Here is a 20,975-nt window from a genome sequence, read left to right as displayed (position 1 = left end):
TTTCTTCTTTAAAATCTCACAGTTTCTTTCCCATCCATAATGATCCCATTGCTACGCATTTTTCCCAACAAGAAACAAAAGGAACTTAATGAATTCTTTATCCAAACCGTAAAAAATGCAATTGTCTACAGACACCAGCAAGATGCAACTCAGGTAAGGCTATTTCAGTGATAAATGTATAGATAAGCAAATGTTTTCAGGAAAAACTGGAAGTGGCATAAGCCTCCGTTTGAAAAACGAACACAATCTCTCTGAACATTCAAAGTGTTTTAGTGAAGATTTGATTAATTTTTGGCTTTATGTACCATCAGGCAGAATTGTTAACACATTCCAAAATTGCTTCTCATAGTGTTTCTCTTCAAGTAAGGATGAAGAAAAGTTGCATCTAGGATGACTGCTCAGCCCAGTTTCTAGACCCAGAAGGAAGGATTCAGACTGTGGAATTTTTTCTTGTCCTAAAGTCATGTGTCATGTCTACACTACTTTTCCTCAACGAGGGAAAAAAAGCCCCCACTGAGTGTTTCAACCCAGTTTCTCCCTAAGAATTGAAGCAGGTTTCACAGAGCCCTGTGCCAGTTCCTGCTGCTTTGGGACATGGGAAGAATCTGGATGTCTGGTTAGAGCAGTCACTTGAGCTGAGATGGCTAAAAAGAGAGGTAGTAAATGACTCCTGAAGTGTGCAAACAAATGGCTGCCCATTGTTAGCAAATCATTTGTTACCTCTTCTTTTGGACATAAGGCACTCTGAGAAGTTTTTTTTTGTGTTTTTTTTTAGTCACTCTTGTTTTATGAATGTCTCTCCCTAAGAACTGAAGCAGGTTTCACAGAGCCCTGTGCCAGTTCCTGCTGCTTTGGGACATGGGAAGAATCTGGATGTCTGGTTAGAGCAGTCACTTGAGCTGAGATGGCTAAAAAGAGAGGTAGTAAATAACTCCTGAAGTGTGCAAACAAATGGCTGCCCATTGTTAGCAAATCATTTGTTATCTTTTTTTGGACATAAGGCACTCAGAGGAGGTTTTTTGTTTTTAGTCACTCTTGTTTTATGAAGTATGTGAAGGCACATACACTTTAATGAAAGTCTCTCTATTTTTGATATATGAAGCATTTGGAACGTAGACCTGTGCTTTGGTTCTATGATACAAGAGTTTGTTTTGAACAAAAGAAGAACAAGCATGGAAGGAAATAAAATCGCAAGATTTCTTCTAATTTCATTTATTTTTCCTTGATTTTCCTTTTTTTCCATTAAGTTTCAATTTAATTTCATTCCTTGACTTGTCATTTAATTCCTTTCATGAAATGAAATCCCAAGATTTCTTCTAATTTCATTTATTTTTCCTTGATTTTCCTTTTTTTCCATTAAGTTTCAATTTAATTTCATTCCTTGACTTGTCATTTAATTCCTTTCATGAAATGAAATCCCAAGATTTCTTCTAATTTCATTTATTTTTCCTTGATTTTCCTTTTTTTCCATTAAGTTTCAATTTAATTTCATTCCTTGACTTGTCATTTAATTCCTTTCATGAAATGAAATCCCAAGATTTCATTTAATTTAATTTTGTTGCATTTCATATAATTTCATTTTTTAATTTCATTTTTTTCATTTCATTTCATTCTTTGATTTGGCATGTCATTTCCTTTCATGAAATGAAAGCTCATTTTGTGAAAGGAAAGGAAATCTCAAGATTTCATCTAATTCCATTTTGGTATGTTTCCTTTAACTTCTTTAAATTTAACTTCATTTCTAATCAATTAATTCCATTGAATTTAATTTAATTTCATTCCTTGACTTTTCATTTCATTTGCATTCATGACATGAAATCCCAAGATTTCTTTTAATTTCTTTGTTTCATTTAATTTATTTTCCTTTTTTATTTTGTATTTTATAAAATTTCATTTCCCTTTCTCCCATGTTTTGTTTAATCTATTTTTATTATTTGATTTTTCATTTTATTTCATAAAATGAATTTTCACTTCATGAAAGGATATGAAATCTCAAGATTTCATTTCTTTAGGTTCAAAGAAGTTTCTTTTCATATTTTTTCATTTAACTTTTTGTATTCCACTTAATTTCTTTTTATTGCCTGAAATTTCATTTAATTTCTCTTCCTGGAGGAATAGGGATGTGTAGTGAGAAAAAAAGAATATCAGTGAAAATTCCATTTTTGAGGTAACTGAAACAAATTTTTGCATAACAATTGGCATGAAACTCACAACATCCACATGAAGGAAGCTGTTAATATTGAGGTGTAAGAGATGTTTCTTGCCTCTCTGAGATGAAGAGCAATGCTGATGGAGTAACAGCACAGGTGAGAATGGATCCTCCCAACTTATTCTCACAGCTCCACCCCACAGCTGCCACTTTTCAGGATAAAATGGATTTTGGTTTACCCTACATTACTTCCAGAACACATTTAAAAAATGAAATTTATATTCAAATATATTGCTGCCCTTTGACTTTTTCTGCAGTGATGTCTCACGTCTACATTTGTTGCAGTTTATCACTACATGCTGCTTGGTGCTCCTTCAGCCCGCCTTTGTCAGTCTTTGTTTTTCTTTTCATCCGAAGGATGGTAAGCACCACTGACTGGCCACAAACAACTGGTGATTCATAAACATGGTTCCTGGCCCAGGCTGAGTGCTGCAGGAACATCTTCTGGCAGTGGTGATGGGAATAAGCTGCTTGCAGGCACCTCATTTCCACTGCATAGGTGCAGTGTGAACTTTTGATGGCCTACAGGTGTGGCTGTAGGTATGGACAGTTTTAAATCAAAGATTCATGCCAACAGGGTCTGCATGGGAAGTCTGTTCTGTGTGTGAATTATGAAAGGATAAAAGGGACCATGAAACAACCTAATGTGGATTAAAAGTGGTTGCTGTATTAACTGCTATTAATGAAATGCAGTGTGTTTCTGTGGCCGCAGCACTGAGGGGGTGGATCACAGGCTAAACCCTTTGCTCTGCTAGAGCTGGTCACTCCCTCAGTCAAGGGACAGCACAGAAAAAACCAAGATTGTAGTGACAAGATCAGGAGGCAGAAACCTGCATAATACAGCCTTTTTGCAGGCTACAGTGGTTGATGGACCAGAGGCTTAAGGTTCTGTTGGAAGTGCTATTGGGAGATGCTGTAAGAGACAACACATGGCAGTAGCTGCCCAACACCAGGACAGTGTGGGGGAAAGTGCAAGGTCTGTGTTTGCCTTAGCAGTGTGTGCACAATTCCATGGCTGCCTGCAGACCTCTCTGCTCCTGGATTCTGCTTAGTTTGCAAAATTGGCATATGGGAGCTATTTCAAGTGCTAGGAGTTAGGCTATTAGGGACAGATTTCTTAATGAAAATTAAATCTCCTTTGTGGTTCAGGATCATTATTGTTCAAAAGTGACTGTAAAGTTCGGGGCTTTCTTTTTTTCCCTTTTCACTGCCTGTCTTGTTACATGCTTTTAGAATTTTGAATGTTTTTTATGTTGGTGTCACATGAGTCTTGTTACAAATATAGGCAACTAACATTTGCCAGAGACATAAAAATGGTGTGTAAAACAGAACAAAATGCAGCTTTTTTTCAATTTAATGCAGAAATTAAATCTGTAGAGATGAGGTGTCCCAGATAGCCCTGCATGTGAATGAGAATTATGTCCTCTGTCCTAGGTCTCAAATGATGAAATGTACCCACTGAAACCAGCTGGAGTTTTGGCACTGAATTTTAATAAGGCCAAGATATAACTAGCAGCCACTGGTTCTTTGTGCCAATAATGAGAACTATAAGCAAAGTCTTCTGGTCTCCCTGAGGTGCATTAGGCCAATGGGTATTCCTTAGTTTGCCACATTCCTAGATGTTACATTGTGTGCATCTTTTACTCCCCATTGATTTTATCACCATTAAAAATGCTTTGGGGTTCTTTTCTTGAGGGGAGGGGTTAGAAAGGATAAAAAAAGCCTTTGAAACAAACTGTAAAACAATGATAAGCTCCACGACACTGATTTAGCTGAAACTTGTCTTCCTCTCATCTACAGCTAATGTGAACAAAGAATAAAGGAAGGCCAAAAAACAATGTGACAAGCAAAGTCAGCCTGTTATCATCCCTGTTCTATCAGTAAATGAAACAATGCTTCTGAATGCCTAAAGATAATCCCTTGGGTAGATAGTAATTTTACAGCCAGGTTTAGATCTAATAATACGCTTGCAGCTTATATGAGATCTGTGATGTCACTTTCTCTCATCCCCCCGGTTTGTGGTGCAGATGTAATTTTAATTATATATTATCTTTCTGTGGTCACTCGAATAATTCTAGTCCTGGATATTCCACTCATTTGGCTTATATACAAAAACATTTTAATGCCTGTACTTTAGAAATTTTAATACATTACATTTATTCATGGATTCAAATTATTGTAAAAGGCTTTTCCCACTATTTACAGAAGAGCAAATTTACCCAGCTCAGAAGAAACAGCACAAATTTAATGCACCACTTAACACCTACTTTAAAGGATCCAGCAAGGTTTAAATGTTCAAATACCTTACCCTGATTATCTGCCCAGGGTAAAATTTTTCCCTGAGGCAAAATATTTCCAAAGACAGGGCAGATAGACTATGTGTTTACTTCAATAAATAATACTTTGATAGATTTTAATTTAATAATCTGATATGTAAATTGTTTTTGTGTTAGAGCTGTTTTGATATCCCATTGTAGCTCAGTTCTTTACAAACTGGTTTCTTTTAAATTATGATGTCTAGATGAAGGAGCCTTTCATAGTGCTCAAAACTGAGACTCCTTCAACAACTGTGGGCTGAAACTAAGCCCCCTGTCAGCAGGTGAAAGTCCAGAGCTTCATTTATAATCCATAGTAATAACAACTGCACTGTAACAATTTAAGGTTATTGATTATTTTTGGAAAATCACAACAGACCTGTGAGAAAATCCACAATTGAAAATACGCATCCTTTAGCAAGGAGAATTTTCCTGATTTTTCCAGTCATACTGTCCGCTGTGAATGTGTAATCCGAGGTCACATAATCCATGCCAGGCCAGTAGTGATCTGATGATGTTTCTGATGGCCATCAGCTGCTTCTTGGTGTTCTCAAGACAATTTGGAATGACAGGGTGACAAAGCACAGGGGAGTATCACCAGAACTATTCACTGGCATCTCATTTTGCTGCTCAGTCAGTCTGGCTGGAGACTTACGGACTACTTGAATGCTTTTAATGCAAATGCAGAGCAGACAGAAGACCAACATGAGAAGAATGAGAGCCATGCTTCTCTTTGAGTCCTGTGGTGTAAAGCCAGACAGAACCTATACAGTGCTGTCAGTCCTGGTAATGATTTGGCCTCTTTTTAATTGGTGTGGTTTTGGGATGCTCTGTAGTCTGCTGTGATAAGTATAGATCAAAAGAGGCTGTCCTCTGGTCAGCAATTGCAACCTCCTCCAGTTTTCCCTGCTTTCCATCCTCATTCCTGGCCAGTCTTTTCCCTGGCAGCTACAGTCAGTGGCTCTGCTTTTCCCAGGCTGCCCATACACCTGGGCAAGCATGAGGGATTCCTAGTGAGTGGAAGTCCTTTGGTTTTTCAGCATCAGCCATGGGAGCCTAAAAAGGTCAGAAGACTGCATTTTGAGTAACTCTGAAACTAAGGTATTTAAATACTTGCAAAGGGGGGTGGACTTCTCTTGCTCTACAGTCTGGCAAAGGAAATGTGCTATAAAGAAAAATAACTTTTAGTATCTTTCTGGGAAATTATGGCCAGGTTAAAGTTTTAATCTCTGGTACACTGATTCCCAGGGATAAACATGCAATGATCTCCCCTAAGGGGAAGAGGGACGTGTGCGTGTGTACCTGCATTCTGGAGGATAAGCGACAATCTGAAAACCTAATTACTGTGGCACTCTGTTCTTTTCTCTTCCTCCCCCAGTAGTTCCCTGGAGTCTTTCCTTTTCATGAACTAATGAACTATTTTATTCAAGAGCTGCTTGAAATGAGTCGAGCAGAGGTAATCCTCCTGAAAAAGTCTGATCCTCTCCTTGTCAAGGGAAAACCATACAATTACAAAGAAAAGTTAGTTAAAAATTTGCTAAATACTATGTATATTCCAGGAGCTATGTGTGTGTGTTTGAACTGTGTAAACGCAATACAGATGTTTAAAAGTAAATATTTTTCTACGGAAACAGCAGATGGGAGGATTAAACACCTTCTAATAGTGTGCAATATTCTTGCCTTTGTAGAAAACCAAGCAAAATTTGTGTTAGGAAGAAGATGGTGTCCATTTAAGGATACACACTATATGGCAATATTAAATAATCTAATTTTATTGATTAATAAAGTCAGTAAAACAAAGGATCAGTCTGGTCCTTTTGTTTTTCTAAGTCTGTGGAGGGATGCCGTGATTCTGTTCTACTGGACTGTTCTCACAGTTTGATCATCCCATTATCCACTGCCTTTGTCAGGTGGAAGTGTGGACTTTCCAGAGAGGTAAATGCGTGTTTTAAAGATATAGAGGAAATGTGGGCTGAATATGGAGTTGAACACAATTCTGAAACCTCTATTTCTGCTGCTTTTAGTAGAAGGGTATAATTGCTCTAGAATATGTTAAAAAACTTTTGAACATTAAATCTGGTGACTGTGCTTGGGCAGCATGCAGTGATTCTGAGGAGAAAAATTTGTAGCATTATATTAAAAGGAATTTTAGTTATTCACCTTCTTTTAAAAGTCAAGACATTTGCTTGTGGTTTGTCTTCCTTCCCATATTAGAAGAAACTTTAAAAAGTTATTTTTTAATTTTTCTTAATGATGTAATGAGTTTTATAACTTTCTCAGGATTTCTGAAGCAGGTATTCAAGCACAACAAAGCCACAAAACCTTGAATAGGAATGATCTTGAAATCCCTATTAATTTTGTACACCTGTTGAAATTTCTTGATCACCCTGTTGATAACTTTCCAAGGAGGAACTGCAGGCTTACCAAATGTAATATTTGGGTTTCAGGCCTGGGCTGAAGTGTCTGGCTGAGGTTCCTGCATCATGAAATGCAGCCATGCAGTCTCTCTGCCCAAGAGAGATTAAGGACAGAACAAGTAACAACAGTGGTGCCTTTCTTGCCTCCCTGAGGTGTGCTGGAAAAATTTTGCATTACTGCTGCATCTGTTCCAGTTCTACAGCTCAGAACACCTGTGAGCCCAGGGCTTTATGGGCACTGTGGCCACAAGAAGTTAACAAATGTCTGCTTGGTTACCTGCTGCCAGCAGGCACGAGCAGCTCTGCTTGCTGTTGCTGACCCTTTGCTCTAAGGCAGCGTTTTAGTGTCTGCTTGGTTGTCGCTCAAAGTGCTTCATGGACTCTAGACAAGGAATAGACAGAAGGTATCATGTGTATATTATCTGCCCCACTCCAGCAAACTCTGCAGCAGCCCTAACAACATTATCTTGGCATCTGTGATTCTTTCTCTGGTGCCTCCACCTCTCTCCATTCCCTTTTGGTCTTTCTCAAGCACTGCAGTGTATCTCCACTTCTTCTTCAGGAGGTGACAGGAGTGATGTCCCTGTTCCATAATTCACACATGCCAGCCACCTCAGCTACATTCTGGGGTTCAGAGTGCCATCTCCATGACTTCTTGGAACACTGCTCACGCAGAACCACAGAATAATTTAGATTATAAAAGGCCTTTAAGTTTGTTAAGTCCCACCCATTAACTCAGCACTGTCAAATCCACCACTAAACCATGTCCACCAAGTGCCACATCTACATGACTTTTACATACCTGCAGGGTTAGTAATTGAACCCCTTCCCTGGGCAAGATATTCCAACAACTGACCACCCTTTTGGCAAAGAGATTTTTCCTAATATCCAATCAAAAACCTTCTTTGGCACAATTTGAGGCCATTTCCTCTCATCGTATTACTTGGGGAAAAAAAGAACAACGCCCACCTTACTCCAACCTCCTTTCAGGTGGTTGTAGAGAGTGATAAGGGTCCCCCCCGAGCTTCTTTTTCTCCAGGCTGCATAACCCCAGCTCCCTCAGCTGCTCCTCATCAGACTGGTGGTCCAGACCCTTTTCCAGTTTCAGTGCCCTTTTCTGGACAGGCTCCAACACCTCAATGTCTTTCCTGTAGTGAGGTGCCCAAAACTGAATACAGCACTCAAGGTGCAGCCTCAGCAGTGCTGAGTACAGGTGATGACCGTGCTTCAGTTTGCCAGAACATGGACTTGTGCTAATGGACAGAAAGAAAATTGAAGCACCAGGGTTTTCATGGTGCTTAATCAGGTTAAGTCTTTGCATATCCACAGTTGCCAAGAATGATCTTGCGGATAGCACCAGGAACATCTGAGTACCTATACAGGAAAATCCAACTTCACTTTCTAAGAGATGTGTGGTGGAGCTCCAGAGGGCCTTCAAAAAAACTGTAAGTTTGGGCCTTTCTGGGCAGAACAGAGGAGGTTCAGATGCTCTCTGTAGCACTATTAATCCACAGGAAGTCACTAAACCAACAGGATGCCTTCAGCATTGCTTGTGGTTTGTCTTCCTTCCCATAAGGTAAAAGGAGGAAGGACTTAAGTGCTTCTGTCAATAAGTTTTGTGTGTATTTTCCTCTTGTTTTCACCAGCTGTTGTAAGTGAAGATGGACATTTGGCTTTGCCAATCTACAGCATATGAGAAATATCTTTTATTGGAGAAGGGTTGGATCTTTAGCACTGAAAAAAGGCTTTGTCATCTAGAGTCAAAATAAGTAAACTCACATGTTCAGTCATTGGTAATGTCAAAGTTTTTTATGACTTTTAAGAATTGTGTTTGCATGGTAAAATCAATTTCTTAAAATACTGTTTATTGAAAATCCAGATCAAAAGATAGCTTAAGGGCTCTTCCAAATAACGTTTGCAGTAAAAATTTCTCTGGAAAACTGGAAGAGGAAAGAATTGAAAAGCAAACCTGCTTTTTAAAGGAAGCCACCCCCATCACTGAAGGAGAGATAAAAAGTCGTTTTATTTGGGTTTTTTTCCTTCTTCTGGGTGCTGGTTGTTGTCATGATATCCTATTTTTCCTCTTCTTGATACTGAAGGGCATAGACTGGTCACAGCTCTATTTTATGTGTCCAGTAAAATAAGGTGAGCAAGAGCTCATTGTGCTTTGAAGGTGGCATCCAGAGAAAACCGGCCTTTGCCACTGAGTTTTGTGGTGGTGTGATGAGCACACGCAAAAAACCAGAGGATAAGAAAACAAAAGAAATTAAGAGGTTGCTTCTTATAAGGGCCTGGGTATCTGCCATGTAGACTTGGCTCACCTCATCATAAATTTTTTGCTTTGCTCTCCTTTATGATCACGAAGGGACCCCGTGCTTGCTATCCAAAGTGAGGTTCAAACATTGCAAATCCTGTTTATGCCTGTGGTAATTCCCTGTAGGCAATAACGTCAGCGCTGGCCACTTGTCCCAGCCTGATCCTGTGCTAGTAATGAGTATTCGCAGCATGCATTTCAGTGTCTGATTAAATCTTTCTGAAAGGCCATCTGTTTGAGGAGGATGTGGCATTGGCTTTAATACTTTTTATACCTAGTACTCAATGCTGCTCTTTCATGACCTTAGACATAAAGTTTGTCCCCTTGGTTAGTTAGCAACTTTCCTGATACTCTTATCAGAGAAAATAATTGAACCAGGGCTGTTGCAACCTGGTGGGTCACTGTATATATTTGGGGAAATGTTCCTGGATGCTGAAGCCACAGAAATTTCACATAAGCAATGAGACTTTGTTGTGTCCAGGGCTCAGAAAAAGATCTCTGTTTTCTGGAAAGGGAGTAAAGCACATCCAGCTGCCTTTCTTTTATAGCACTCAGAGTAGAATCTGATGTGGTCATATATCTGTTGGTACATGCCAAATCAGTAAGTAATCTGGCCTTTCTGCTGCATGTTTTCATCTGTGCAAAATAGCCAGCCTAAGCAGTGTTAAATTTGTCTTTCAGGGTCATCTTTCTATAGGCTTGGAAGCACAGTTTCTCTTTGTGTTTCTGTTGGCATAAAGCAAATCTTGCCCAGCCTATCTTTTCCTGCTTCCTGTCATTTGTTTTCCTCCATGGTATGGTCTCAGCATTCACCCCTTCAGCTGAAAGGGAAAATTGTTACCCTGATTACCCTGAGTTTGTGCACATTCCCTTTCTTTTGTAACTTGTCTCTCTTACTGTTCTTTGTCTATTCTTTATGTTACCCTTACAGTGTGCTCCCATAAGTTTCTCAGAAGATTCTACTTGAGGTCTCTGAAAGCCCTTCCTTTTTCTGCTTCATTTGTGATCTGGGTGTGGGGTTTTCAAATCAACAAGAAAAAGGGATCTTGCATTAAATTGAGTAATCTGGAGATTACCTTTCTGCACAGCAGAGCAGTGGTCTTTAATGCTAAGGTGGGATATAAGATCTAATCTTTGTTTACATGGTATTTTGTTGTTGTTTTTACTTACTCTTGATCTCAATCTGCAAGGGGCCTATTGACTGGGGCTGGGAATTTCATATATTAATTTCACCTTGCTGTTCAGAGCAATAGCATGTTCGGGTACTTTCCCACTACAAGCAGGCTTTCCTCTGACACATGTAACTAGAGCATAGCAACTAAATTCTTGAGAGAAAAAAACACAGATTTACTGACCTAATTGTACTAACAGAGCTTTCCCTTTCTCTGTCAGTTTTAACAATTTTAGCTTTGCCTTTCACATGTCATCCTTTCTTTTTCCCCTTTTATATGCTGTTGGTTCTTCATGTTTCCTGTCCTGAGTCACTTCCAAAACTCAAAGGGGTGTTGCAGCATTTGTGGTATTAGTGGGTGATCTTTAAATTTGTCTCTTAGTCTCTCTGTGTCTCTGTTTGCCTACAGTGACCTCTCTCAGCCCCACGCACTGCCTTCTTTTTGCAATACAGTATGACCTTTTCTGAAGCAGTTATGAAAAAGCTGTTCCATGATATTTCATTCTTGTTCAACCATCTTGTCCATCTTTTGGTGTGTTTTGATCTCTGGAGGTTTTTCTCTTGATCTGTCTCAGCTGTTGCTATCTACTTTGCACTCCTTTGATATTTCTCCCTTTTCTCTCATGTCTACTTACCTTAGGAGATCCATACTCCTACTTATAAGAGGCACTGACAGTCCATCTTGTCAGCAGGAGAATCGTTCAAGTGGCCAGCATTTGGATGCCAAGTGCATGAAGTCACTTGTCTTTTTAACGTGGTGAAGAGTCAGTCTGACCATATCCATGCATGAAGGCACCAGCTTTGTTTGCTTGGGGCACTTTTCTTCTTGCCACCGTGTCCAGGCTGCCCCAGGGGCTGCCTCTCCCTGCCTGCCCCCAGCCTTCTGGAACCAGCAGAGGCTTTTGCTAGACCCCATCCACTCATGTGGATTTTGAGGAGAATTTAATATTAGAGTAACTTATTATGGAAAGGGACAGATTGTCTGTCACTGGTAACCTCGAGGAGAGGCTTGCTGAAGTGTGCCCTCAATGTCAGCTGCTACGAGGCAGGAATCCCTGTGTGGTGTTTTCCATCTGCCTTTTGTTAAGAGCAGCCTGGATGGTGGTGGAGATTCCTCTCCCTCCCGAAAACCCACCTAGGAAATCCTGCATCTGTGGCAGACAATTCTGCCTTGCCCTGGCTTCACAGCCTGTGAGTGTTCAGGGCTTTCTCCTCTTCCTTCACAGCATCTACCCTTCATTTTTCCCTCCTGCTGGGACAAGCAAGCTATATCTAAGGGAGACAGAGACTAAAGGGGAGCTGAGCACCTCCTTTCTCTCTTCAACAGAAATTTACACTTTTTAATAATGTAATCTCAATTAAAAACATACCAATTAAAATGGGCTTTTTAGTAGCTCTCTGGGGAGAGGGAGCTATAATTCACATTAAAATGTAAAGCTTCAGAAGCAGGAAGAGCTAGGTGCATTGCAAGTGCCCGAATATTCAGTGATTTTAATTACAGTGGAAACTTGATAAATTGCTTTGTGCCACAATCCATTATTAACAGCTTAATGAATATCACTGCTGCCTCTTTTAAACTGCTCCACGGTGAAAATGATTGTCAGTATTTCAGTTGTGAACTCTTGATTTTTTGACATGCCTGTATATTTGCCCCTTAAAGAGAGATAAGGTGGCTGAAGGTCTGCAGGCTTGGCTTTGGGGCTGGGTGAGTTCTGCTGGCTGCAGTGTCCTGGGAGAGAGAGCCAAGTGGAAAGATGGAGCTCCGGTGTTTCACCACAGCTGGGACTGGCCAGGGTTTAAATCTGCTCCATGCAGTTTAAGAGCAATGTCTTTGAGCATGCAAAGAGCCAAGGAGGGATCAGCAGATGATAAGGCTGCCTTTACACGTGCTGTTTCTCTGCATAAGGCACATCAGGGATAGAGGGCTGCGTGGGGTGTCTGCTCAGGGCTGGAGGAGAGCAGCAGTGTCACAGCCCCATGGTCAGGCACGCTGCTGCTCAGCTTATTTTGGAGCAACCAAGGTGCCAGCTGGTTTGAATTTTCCAGGTTTTAGCCAGCAAAAAGCATGGAATTAGGCAAGTCCTTTTGGAATGCTGAAATGAGACCAGGGCTTGTGCTCAGCTTTGAACAGGGATGAAACAGTTATTTTTTCCTTGACAGTTATTGTGGCTGTAATTGTGCTAATGTTATGATGCTACATATTTATATGGGTATTTTTAGTAAAATGGTACCTTTCCCCCACTTTTCAAAGCAGCTTAATATTTCAATGATAAAGGCTATTATTAGGAATTATATTATTTAGATGCTAACAGCAGGTATAGAGGGCTTGCACTTGTGCCCCATTGAAGTGTTAAATCATGGGAATTTAAACAGCCATCATCTGGCTTCTATGTAATTTATTATTTATTTTGGGTGTTCTGTTTCTGTTGATCATGTGGCCGGACCAGAAGGTCACAATCCCAAAGTGGGGTTACCACCAGGTTTTGACAGGATCCTGACAAGATCTGACTGAGATGCAGGAAAGATCTCAGAACAGAAATGACTGGGAACTGCTCTTCTGATTCACAGAACTGTCTATATGGGATAAACATGATTTTTCTGAATATCTTGGGGGTTATTATTCTAATTATGTTTTTCTGTAAAACAACAAAAATGTATTCACTTTCACTGTCTGAGAAATATTAACCTTACTCATGATGGTGTTAACTTGCACCCTGCCAATTATACAGAATCCTCCTGGGTCATTATATTGATAATTACACACAGGATTTTATTTTTTCTTGTGAAAAATCTTTTGTTGACAGAGTAGTAATGATGTCTGTAAGTTCCTTAAGTATTGCTCAGTCAGGGATATGTAAGATATGGGAGATGTCCTCATATATTTGGGGAGAAAGACAGCTTGTATTTAGCATGCTGTTAATGTTTCTATAGTTGTATTTTTTATTTTTTAATTTTTTTTTTTTAGTTTGACTTTAGGAAGCATTCCAGGCTATCATTTTTCATGCATCCTTGTACTGGCAGAGGACAAAGTGGCAGGCAGTAATAGAAAATGTCATCTAATTTTTCTTTTGTTCTTTAATTCACGCACACATGCTGCTTCTGTGTGTTTATCAGTGTGCACAAAATGCCTATATTTGCAAGATAATAGCTGTGTAAATATTAGAAAGTCATATTGAAACTCTGTGAAGGAAAGGAGAGCAGGGGGAGAATCCTTCCTGCTACTGAGGAGCCATCTATTGGATAAAACCCATAACTGAACCAAGCACCCATGAAACTGTGGAGGATAACACAGTTTGTTATTGGTCACTGGTTAGCTGAAAATAATCCTTTCCTTCCCAGTGCTTTCACCCACTGTGTTAGAAGCCTGTATCCCTTCATGCTCACAAGTCACGAGAGTCAGATATAGATGTGATTTATGTACTTTAGGTAAAAGCCAGTTTAATATAGCTGAAAATCCGGGATAAATCCTAATGTAGGGTGTAGGTGTGATCATGAATGGATAAGCTGGCAGTAGGATAGCCTGCCAGCAGTGGAGAGCAATTGCTTGAAGAAGTGATAATGACAATTTTTTCCCATATTGTTAATACAGAATATAAATAACATTAGCTGTACCTTTTTTTTTTTTCCTTAGCAGTACATGCCATTTATGTTAGTCTCAAAACCATGATCAGTTTAGTTAAAAGAAAAATTTTTTTTAGGTTTCCTGAAATTACTTAAGGGCATCACAAAACCAAATAGTGAGCTGTTCCTTCCCTCAAAACGTATGCAATCTATATGTTGTGTGATGCAGAAAGAAAGGATCTTGAACAAACCCTGAGAAAAGATGAGGGAGAACAGGATGTGAGCAGTAAATTCCTTGAATGGCCCTGAAATGTCCTGATGGCTCTTCAAAGTGAATGGTGGAGCTTTGCAAGAATGTTAAAAGGAGCATATGGGGCTGGAAGAACAAAGAGTAAGAAAGAAATAATGAGATTTTTTGTGCATTTTTTTGAATGTGAGTCAACTGCTAAAGCAAGAAATTATTATTAATTGGGAATTTAATTTAAGCAAATAAAATTGTAATCTGTGGCAAGTGGAAAAGAACAGAGGGCTGCCTGCAACAGCAGCCTTTAGTCAGCAATCTGAGTCAGCAGAGGGTCAAGCTTCTGGATGTCAAACACTTAGCCTAAAACACTCCCTTCGTGCATCCTCCCTTCCTCGTGCAAATAACAGAGGGGAGGAGTGTCAGATGGTTCAGTGGGAGGCCAGATGAGCTTTGGGAGAGGATGCATGCATGCAGTGTGCAGTAGGGTGGGCAGCTTGCTGCTGGTTTGGGGATGGGTGCCTGCCCCACATGCTGGCATGCATGGCAGGGCCTGGCCTGGGCTATTCTTTCCCCCACCACTTATTTCTTTCCTTATCTTTCCACACTGTGTATTCTGATAATGTCACTCCTCCCCTTCAAGCAGCCAAACACGTGTGGGGCAGGAGAAGCTCAGCCACCACACACACAAATCCAATATTTATTGTTTGCACTGCAATCATGCCAGGAGTCATTATCAGACTGGTGTTATCGTAAATGTTTTGCAAATACAGCATGAGGAGGTTGCTGTCCACTGATATTTGCTGCCAATGTCTGTTCTCACCACAATGCAGAAACTGGGAAAGCCGAATGGGACTCTCCAGCTACTGAATTTTGGGCTGCTTTCTGATCCTTCCCCAAGTGTGCATGTGATAGAGGGAGCTGTGCTGGTTGTGCTGGTGTGCTGTGACCTGGGCTGACACTGCCAGCCCAGAGTGGCAGAGCTGCCAAGCAGCTGCCACAAACCCCTTGACACTTCTTTACCATTAGACTGAATTTCATGGTGAAAAACTTAGTGCTTGTCTTAGATACCTGAGCCTGGTACTAGGGGGAAACTCCCCAGAGTCAGAGGCAGTGGCCAGTTCATTGGAGGTGTAAATAGACCTGGCTGCAGACAATCCCTTGATTTTGAATTGAACAGCTACAGGAAGGGTTTCCAGTGTGTTTCTCTGTGGGCCTGTTTCTCTGTGGGCGCACACAGTTTATAAAACAACCAAATAGGAGTGTATCTGATTTTTTACTACCCATAACTGTGGTATCTCTATATCTTACATAGCACTTCAGCCAAGTCTGGCTTTTGGCTAGGATCTAAAAACCAGTCTGCTCCTGAAAGAGCTGGTAACACCTGTATTAAGATTATATCAACTACAAACAGTTCTGTTCTTTCCCTTAATTCACTAACAGTTAGATCTGAAATTCAAATTGATTTTCATCCCTGGTCTGTGTGAGACCATATGGAGAAGGAGGCTGCTGTCTTGCAAGATGTGAGCCCTCTAGTAACACTTGCAGCAGTATAAACTGAGGGGAGATGGGTCACTAACAAAATATTGGTTTTAAGAATTCCCTCCAGTTTTATTTTCAGGTTGAATTAGGCTTAATCCCTCTGTATGCTACTAATGCTTTTACTTTTGCATTTTGGAGGTCAGAAAGGTGCAAAATTTTTGAGAAGGAAATCACCAGTACCTGTGGACACTTCCCCCTTGTGAATGGAGGCACTACTATGTGAAAATAATTTTGTATTTTTCAGCAGTTTGATTTTTGTCTTATCAGCATGCTTTATTAAAGATATATTTAAAACACACACACACACATATATATATATACACACACACATTATAAACAGGTACAGGCTGTGGAGTCGCAGGCATTGTGGATGTAGCTGGTGAAATTTTATGATTTACCATCTCTGTGGTGAGTCACTGGAGGAGGGGAAACCTCTGCAGTGACTGAAAAGGTCCAGGGCTGGGGTGGACTGCCTGGGGATGCTGTGGGAAGTCAGGGTTTGCTGGGTTTTTAAGAACAGGTTAGACAAACAGCTGTCAGTGCTGGTTTGGCTGATGTTGCCTCATGGCAAGGGGATGAAGCAGATCACTTGCTGAGTTCCTTCCAGGGCTCCTTCTCCTCTATGATGATGCTTTTGCCTTAAACTCTTTGAGTCTGTGTAAATCTGTTTTTATCCTGGGTCTTAAACGGTTTTCTGAGATCATCATTAGCTTCTCTTCACGGTGTTTTATAAGATTTGATGTCTGTTGTACCGATTTTACAGATGGAGAAGCTGCACCGGCTATAACTCTGCTTTACAGGCAAAAAAGGGAGTGCAGCTTAAAGCGTCTCAGCTTCTGTGGAAGGGCAGTGCTTTAACCAGTAAATCATGTTGGCCACTTTGCAGGTTTAGTGGCAAACTCAGCCAATAAAATCCTTATCATATTCTAATTCAGGCTCACTTTTGGCTTTATTTATTTTTATTTTTTTTTTAATTTTTAGAAGAACATTAGTCACAAGGAGAAGGTCTGTTTTGTTGCCATGTTTGACACTTTCTGTCCAGGTGCCTTCATCTATTTGCTGACAAGCCTGCCCCTCCTGGGGGCAGCTTTCATTTTGCTTTCTTGCAGCATTTTTGTAGGGACATATTCCTTTCAAGTAGCAAGCAAAGGCATTGCTGTGGCTTCTGACATCAAATGCAGCGTTATTAAAGGCTCACAGAGTTCTCTTATAGATGTGAACTGCTGTCAAAAAATTGCATGCAAGATTAGTGATGATAATATGAGAAAACAGCAAGTCCAAAGTTATACAAAATCTACTCACCTTGGGGTTTTATTATAGGTATTAAGATCAGATCAGACTGGCAAAACGCTGCTCCACTTTCACAATCAGCACCCAGTGAATTTTTCTTTTTTGCTTTACATTTAGTCATTTTTTTATGTGCAAGTTATATTGCTTTGTAACCTGTCTGCCCTCAGACCCTCAGCCCATTTACAATAAAAACACTGTGGTGTTTTCTTCTGCTGATGTTAACAAATGCAAACAAAATAGCTTTAATTGCCAGGCTGAAAAGTCTCCCAGCCTCTCTTGAGCAAAGGCCATACCCTGGGGTCCAACAGAGTCCAGAGCTGAGTATCACCTGTGAGAGCACCATGTTCCCAACCTTCAGACATACAAATTTGAGGGCTTCTCATTTGATTTGAGCTTCTGTGTTCAAGCACAAGGCAAAAGGACAGTCTCTCTGGAATGTTTTGGAATTGGATGTATTGGCAGAGAAATTGTCTTTTTTTTGGTGATTTCATTGAGAAACAAAATGAAGCCTGCAAGTGTTAGAGGTTGAATTTGATCCTTTCAAAGAAACTCGGCAAAATGGTAGTTTTAGTGGGACTGCATTTTGTGCTTCTTTTTCAAAAGGATCTGGGTAGCTACTGCAGTGCTTTACTGATAACTTCATTGTGACACAGGTTTGTCTTACCTAAAAAGAGGGTTGCCAAATCAAGCTTATAAAAAGCTTCCTGGATATACATTGACTTAGCAGTGTTTGTACAAGTTTGCTGAAATAATATGAGATGTGAGCTTTCTCCCTGATAGATAAGGATTCTGAAATCTATATTTTTGAGTTTGAATCAAAGCATTTGAGAAAGACCGGGAAGGCCTGTACAGTTTATTGTGATTGGTATTATGTTTGCAGCATCACATTTTCATCACTTTTACACCACAGCAAGTGCTTTACAGACTATCGACCAATTATGTTATTTATTTTGATTCCTTGATTCATCATAAAGTAGATTTTTTTGTGTTTCTGGGCTCTTTTGAACTCAAAATGCAGATCTGAACTATCAGAGCGGTACAAAATTTGAGTATAATTTGCAAAAAAACACGATTGAAATAAAAACATTGAGAACTACAATTCAAACTGATACATATTTGGTAGTTTTCCTTAAGTAATTTTTTACTTCAGCTTGCAGAGAAGTTGAACAGCTTAATCTCTCCACCAAAAGCATGACCCAAGAGTTCCCTGGATCCCCAAAGCATGGTGAATTTGCCAGAAGGTCAGCTGGCATGCCAGCCCCAGATAGGAAACTACAACTCCTTGTTCAGGAGGGAGAAAGCTGGAGCCATCCCTTGCCTCCTGTGACAAAAGTCATGTTGCATCTCGCGTGTGAGCGGTACATCTCTCTCCTTCTGACAGCTGTGGGGCTGGAGAGCCGTGGTGTGAGGAGGGGAGGTGGATTCTGGCGGCCTGGCCTTCCCTGGCACCGTGCTTGTCTGTTCTTCCAGCGCGGAGCGCGGCGCTCGTTCCGCCTCCGCGCAGAGCCGCTTCTCCGCACGGCCAGGTGATGCCTGAGGAGGCTAATGAGAGGAATGATACGGCCCAGAACGCCGGTGTCAGGAAATATACTGCAAGGTGTCTGTCTTGGGGAAGCTGTAAGCAGAGCTTGTCTTATTACATATTTCAGAGGGGATGTCTGTGTCACCGCCGAGTTAGACATTCGCCCTGTCCCACGCTGCATTCAAATTATATGGGTTTTGTTTGAATCGTGGCTTTCCGTTCAATTATCATTGGGTTAATGACAGGCTCTGTGTTGTACAGGGGCAAATGAAGAGTCCATTGCATTAGCACGCCATTCTTTTGTGGCAGGAATTTGTTTCTGAGGCCATTGTAACATAACTATGCAAGTGTCAGAGGACAGGATGGAGGCTATTATGGGCTTCTGCTTTTTGTGAGGAAAATCAAACAAATGTCCCTGATGGAGAAAGGAAGCCAGCAGCTGGATGTGATGACCAAAGAATGCTTTTGTGCAGTGGCACTGCAAGTACCTGGTCTCTTGTTAAATTAAGAAAAATAATGTAATTTTTTAATTTTTTTTTTCCTTCTGCTATCAGCTGAAGTGGAGAAACCCCCCTCCCCGTGAATTTTCATGAGATGCTTTTTCCTTATTTCTAGCACTTAATAATCCAATTATATTTGGGTTTATGCTAGTATTTGCCTCTATTGTCATTGTTAGGTTTTGGAATCAGAGCAATTTTTCCATCCTGATGGTGCGGAAAAAAATATGTTTCATTATGCCTTGTTATAACCCTGGAAATCTTTTCTCTCGCTTGGGTTGAGGACAATTTTTTATGTGGCACTCTATACTGATGCCTAAAGTGAAGCAGAATGAAGCATAAGGAAGAGAAGCATTGCTGAAATATAGCACCTTCCACTGTGTAGAATTATCTTGGAAGAAAGCTTGCTTCTCTCTAATGTTATACTTCCCCCCCCCCCCCCACTATTATTCAAGTTCATTCAACAAATTAATGTTGTTTTTGCAAGGTTTGTTTATGAAGCCATTGCTCTTAGCAACCCCTGCTCACCTGTGAGCAAGTTACATGGCACAGATCAGGTATCCAGTTTTTTCTGGATAGGATGACCTTAAAAACAGATTCTGCAACAAGACAAGCTTTTAAATTCCTAACCAAATATATCATGTGAGTAATAAAAAGAGCTCCTCAAAATGGCCACAGAGGCATTTCAGAGCACATTCCTGGGAATATTCACTTGTGCTGGTATTCATTAAGTTTGCTTTCAGCAAAAATTCTCATGAATGAAATTTTATTCAGTAGTCATTATGATTATTACTTTGCTATCACAGCAATAACCCGATGCTTTGTATAAGGCCAGGACCTGATTTTGTTTAAGGCTGGAGAAACATCTTACAGGTCTCCAGAGAGTGTATTGTCTAAATATAAGACCAGGCTCGTCTAACAGCTCATGTCTAGGAGCAGCAAACCCTTAGAGGGCAATGAGTTTGTTTATAAGAAAATTCACAGCTAGAGAAGGATGGATGCAGAACCATGGCAAATGTTACACCTTTTGAGCTGCAGGAGGCTACAGTGCTACAATTCCACTGAAAAGGAACGTAATTCTACATGTTTATGTTATGAAGGTAATTTAGGTGATGGTGGCTAGTCTTGCAGATAAAGAGACTGCCTCTACAGATGCGGTTCATTACTACTTTGAATTGGTTTATCCACACGCTAATGAACACACTGGAACTGGACTCTCCTGGTATTTTGGGTTTTATTTTTGTTCTTGTTGTTTTTTTTGCTGTTGTTGTTGTTTCTTTTTGGGGCTGTTTCTTTATTTATTTGGTTTTGGAATTTTTTTTATTTGGTTGGCTTTTTTTTTTTTCTTGTTTGCTTGGTTTTTTTTAATTTTAAAAATGGCTTAATACAAATATATGTACAAGGGAAATCCCTGAAGCACAGCCTATGCAAAAGAGTTGGACTCTGAGTCGTGCAATACATGAACTCCCAGGACATGAACAAACTTTTCCTCCCCAGAAAAATTAAACAAGATTTTGAGCCATTCACAGCCAAAGTCTGCATGAAGTCTCACTTCCTCCAATCTACAGGAACATAATGGAGCAGAGGTATCCTATCATGCTGGTGGGAATTGTGCCTAAGTCTAGGCACAAGGAGGTGTTTTCAGAGCTGCAGCTCATTTGCAGAGCACAGTGTCTGTAGCGTTTCTTTGTGTGCCTTCACCTGCTGGTGGAAAAGCACGTCTCCCATGCCTTGGAGGTGATTCAGCCTGACTGGAGAATGTGCAGAGTCCTTCAGCAGGCACTGGCTGCTATCCGAATCATTGATTTTTGGGTGTACCAGGGTGCAAGATTCTCATTGGGTACAAGATGCATCATGGAAAGGTTCTCTGGGGTGGAGGGAAGGAGCTGTTGAAGA

The 20,975-nt window shown here is 40.4% G+C and overlaps 1 protein-coding gene across 4 annotated transcripts in view; it reads left to right on the top strand.

Annotated features, from left to right (window-relative positions):
* TBXAS1 (thromboxane A synthase 1) overlaps positions 1 to 20,975 on the top strand; it is a 230,748-nt gene that overhangs the window by 142,786 nt on the left and 66,987 nt on the right. For all 4 annotated transcript variants that reach the window (XM_039708347.1, XM_039708349.1, XM_039708348.1 and 1 more), the window contains one exon: positions 23 to 153. In XM_039708347.1, coding sequence (XP_039564281.1) covers positions 23 to 153 — 131 coding nt within the window. The remainder of the gene's footprint in view (positions 1 to 22; positions 154 to 20,975) is intronic.

This window comes from Passer montanus, unplaced genomic scaffold (genome assembly GCF_014805655.1).
Source record: "Passer montanus isolate IOZ18808 unplaced genomic scaffold, ASM1480565v1 scaffold20, whole genome shotgun sequence".
Classification (NCBI taxonomy): Eukaryota; Metazoa; Chordata; class Aves; order Passeriformes; family Passeridae; genus Passer; species Passer montanus.
The sequence above is the reverse complement of the archived record's forward strand: the minus strand, read 5'-3'. Positions and strand labels throughout refer to the sequence as shown.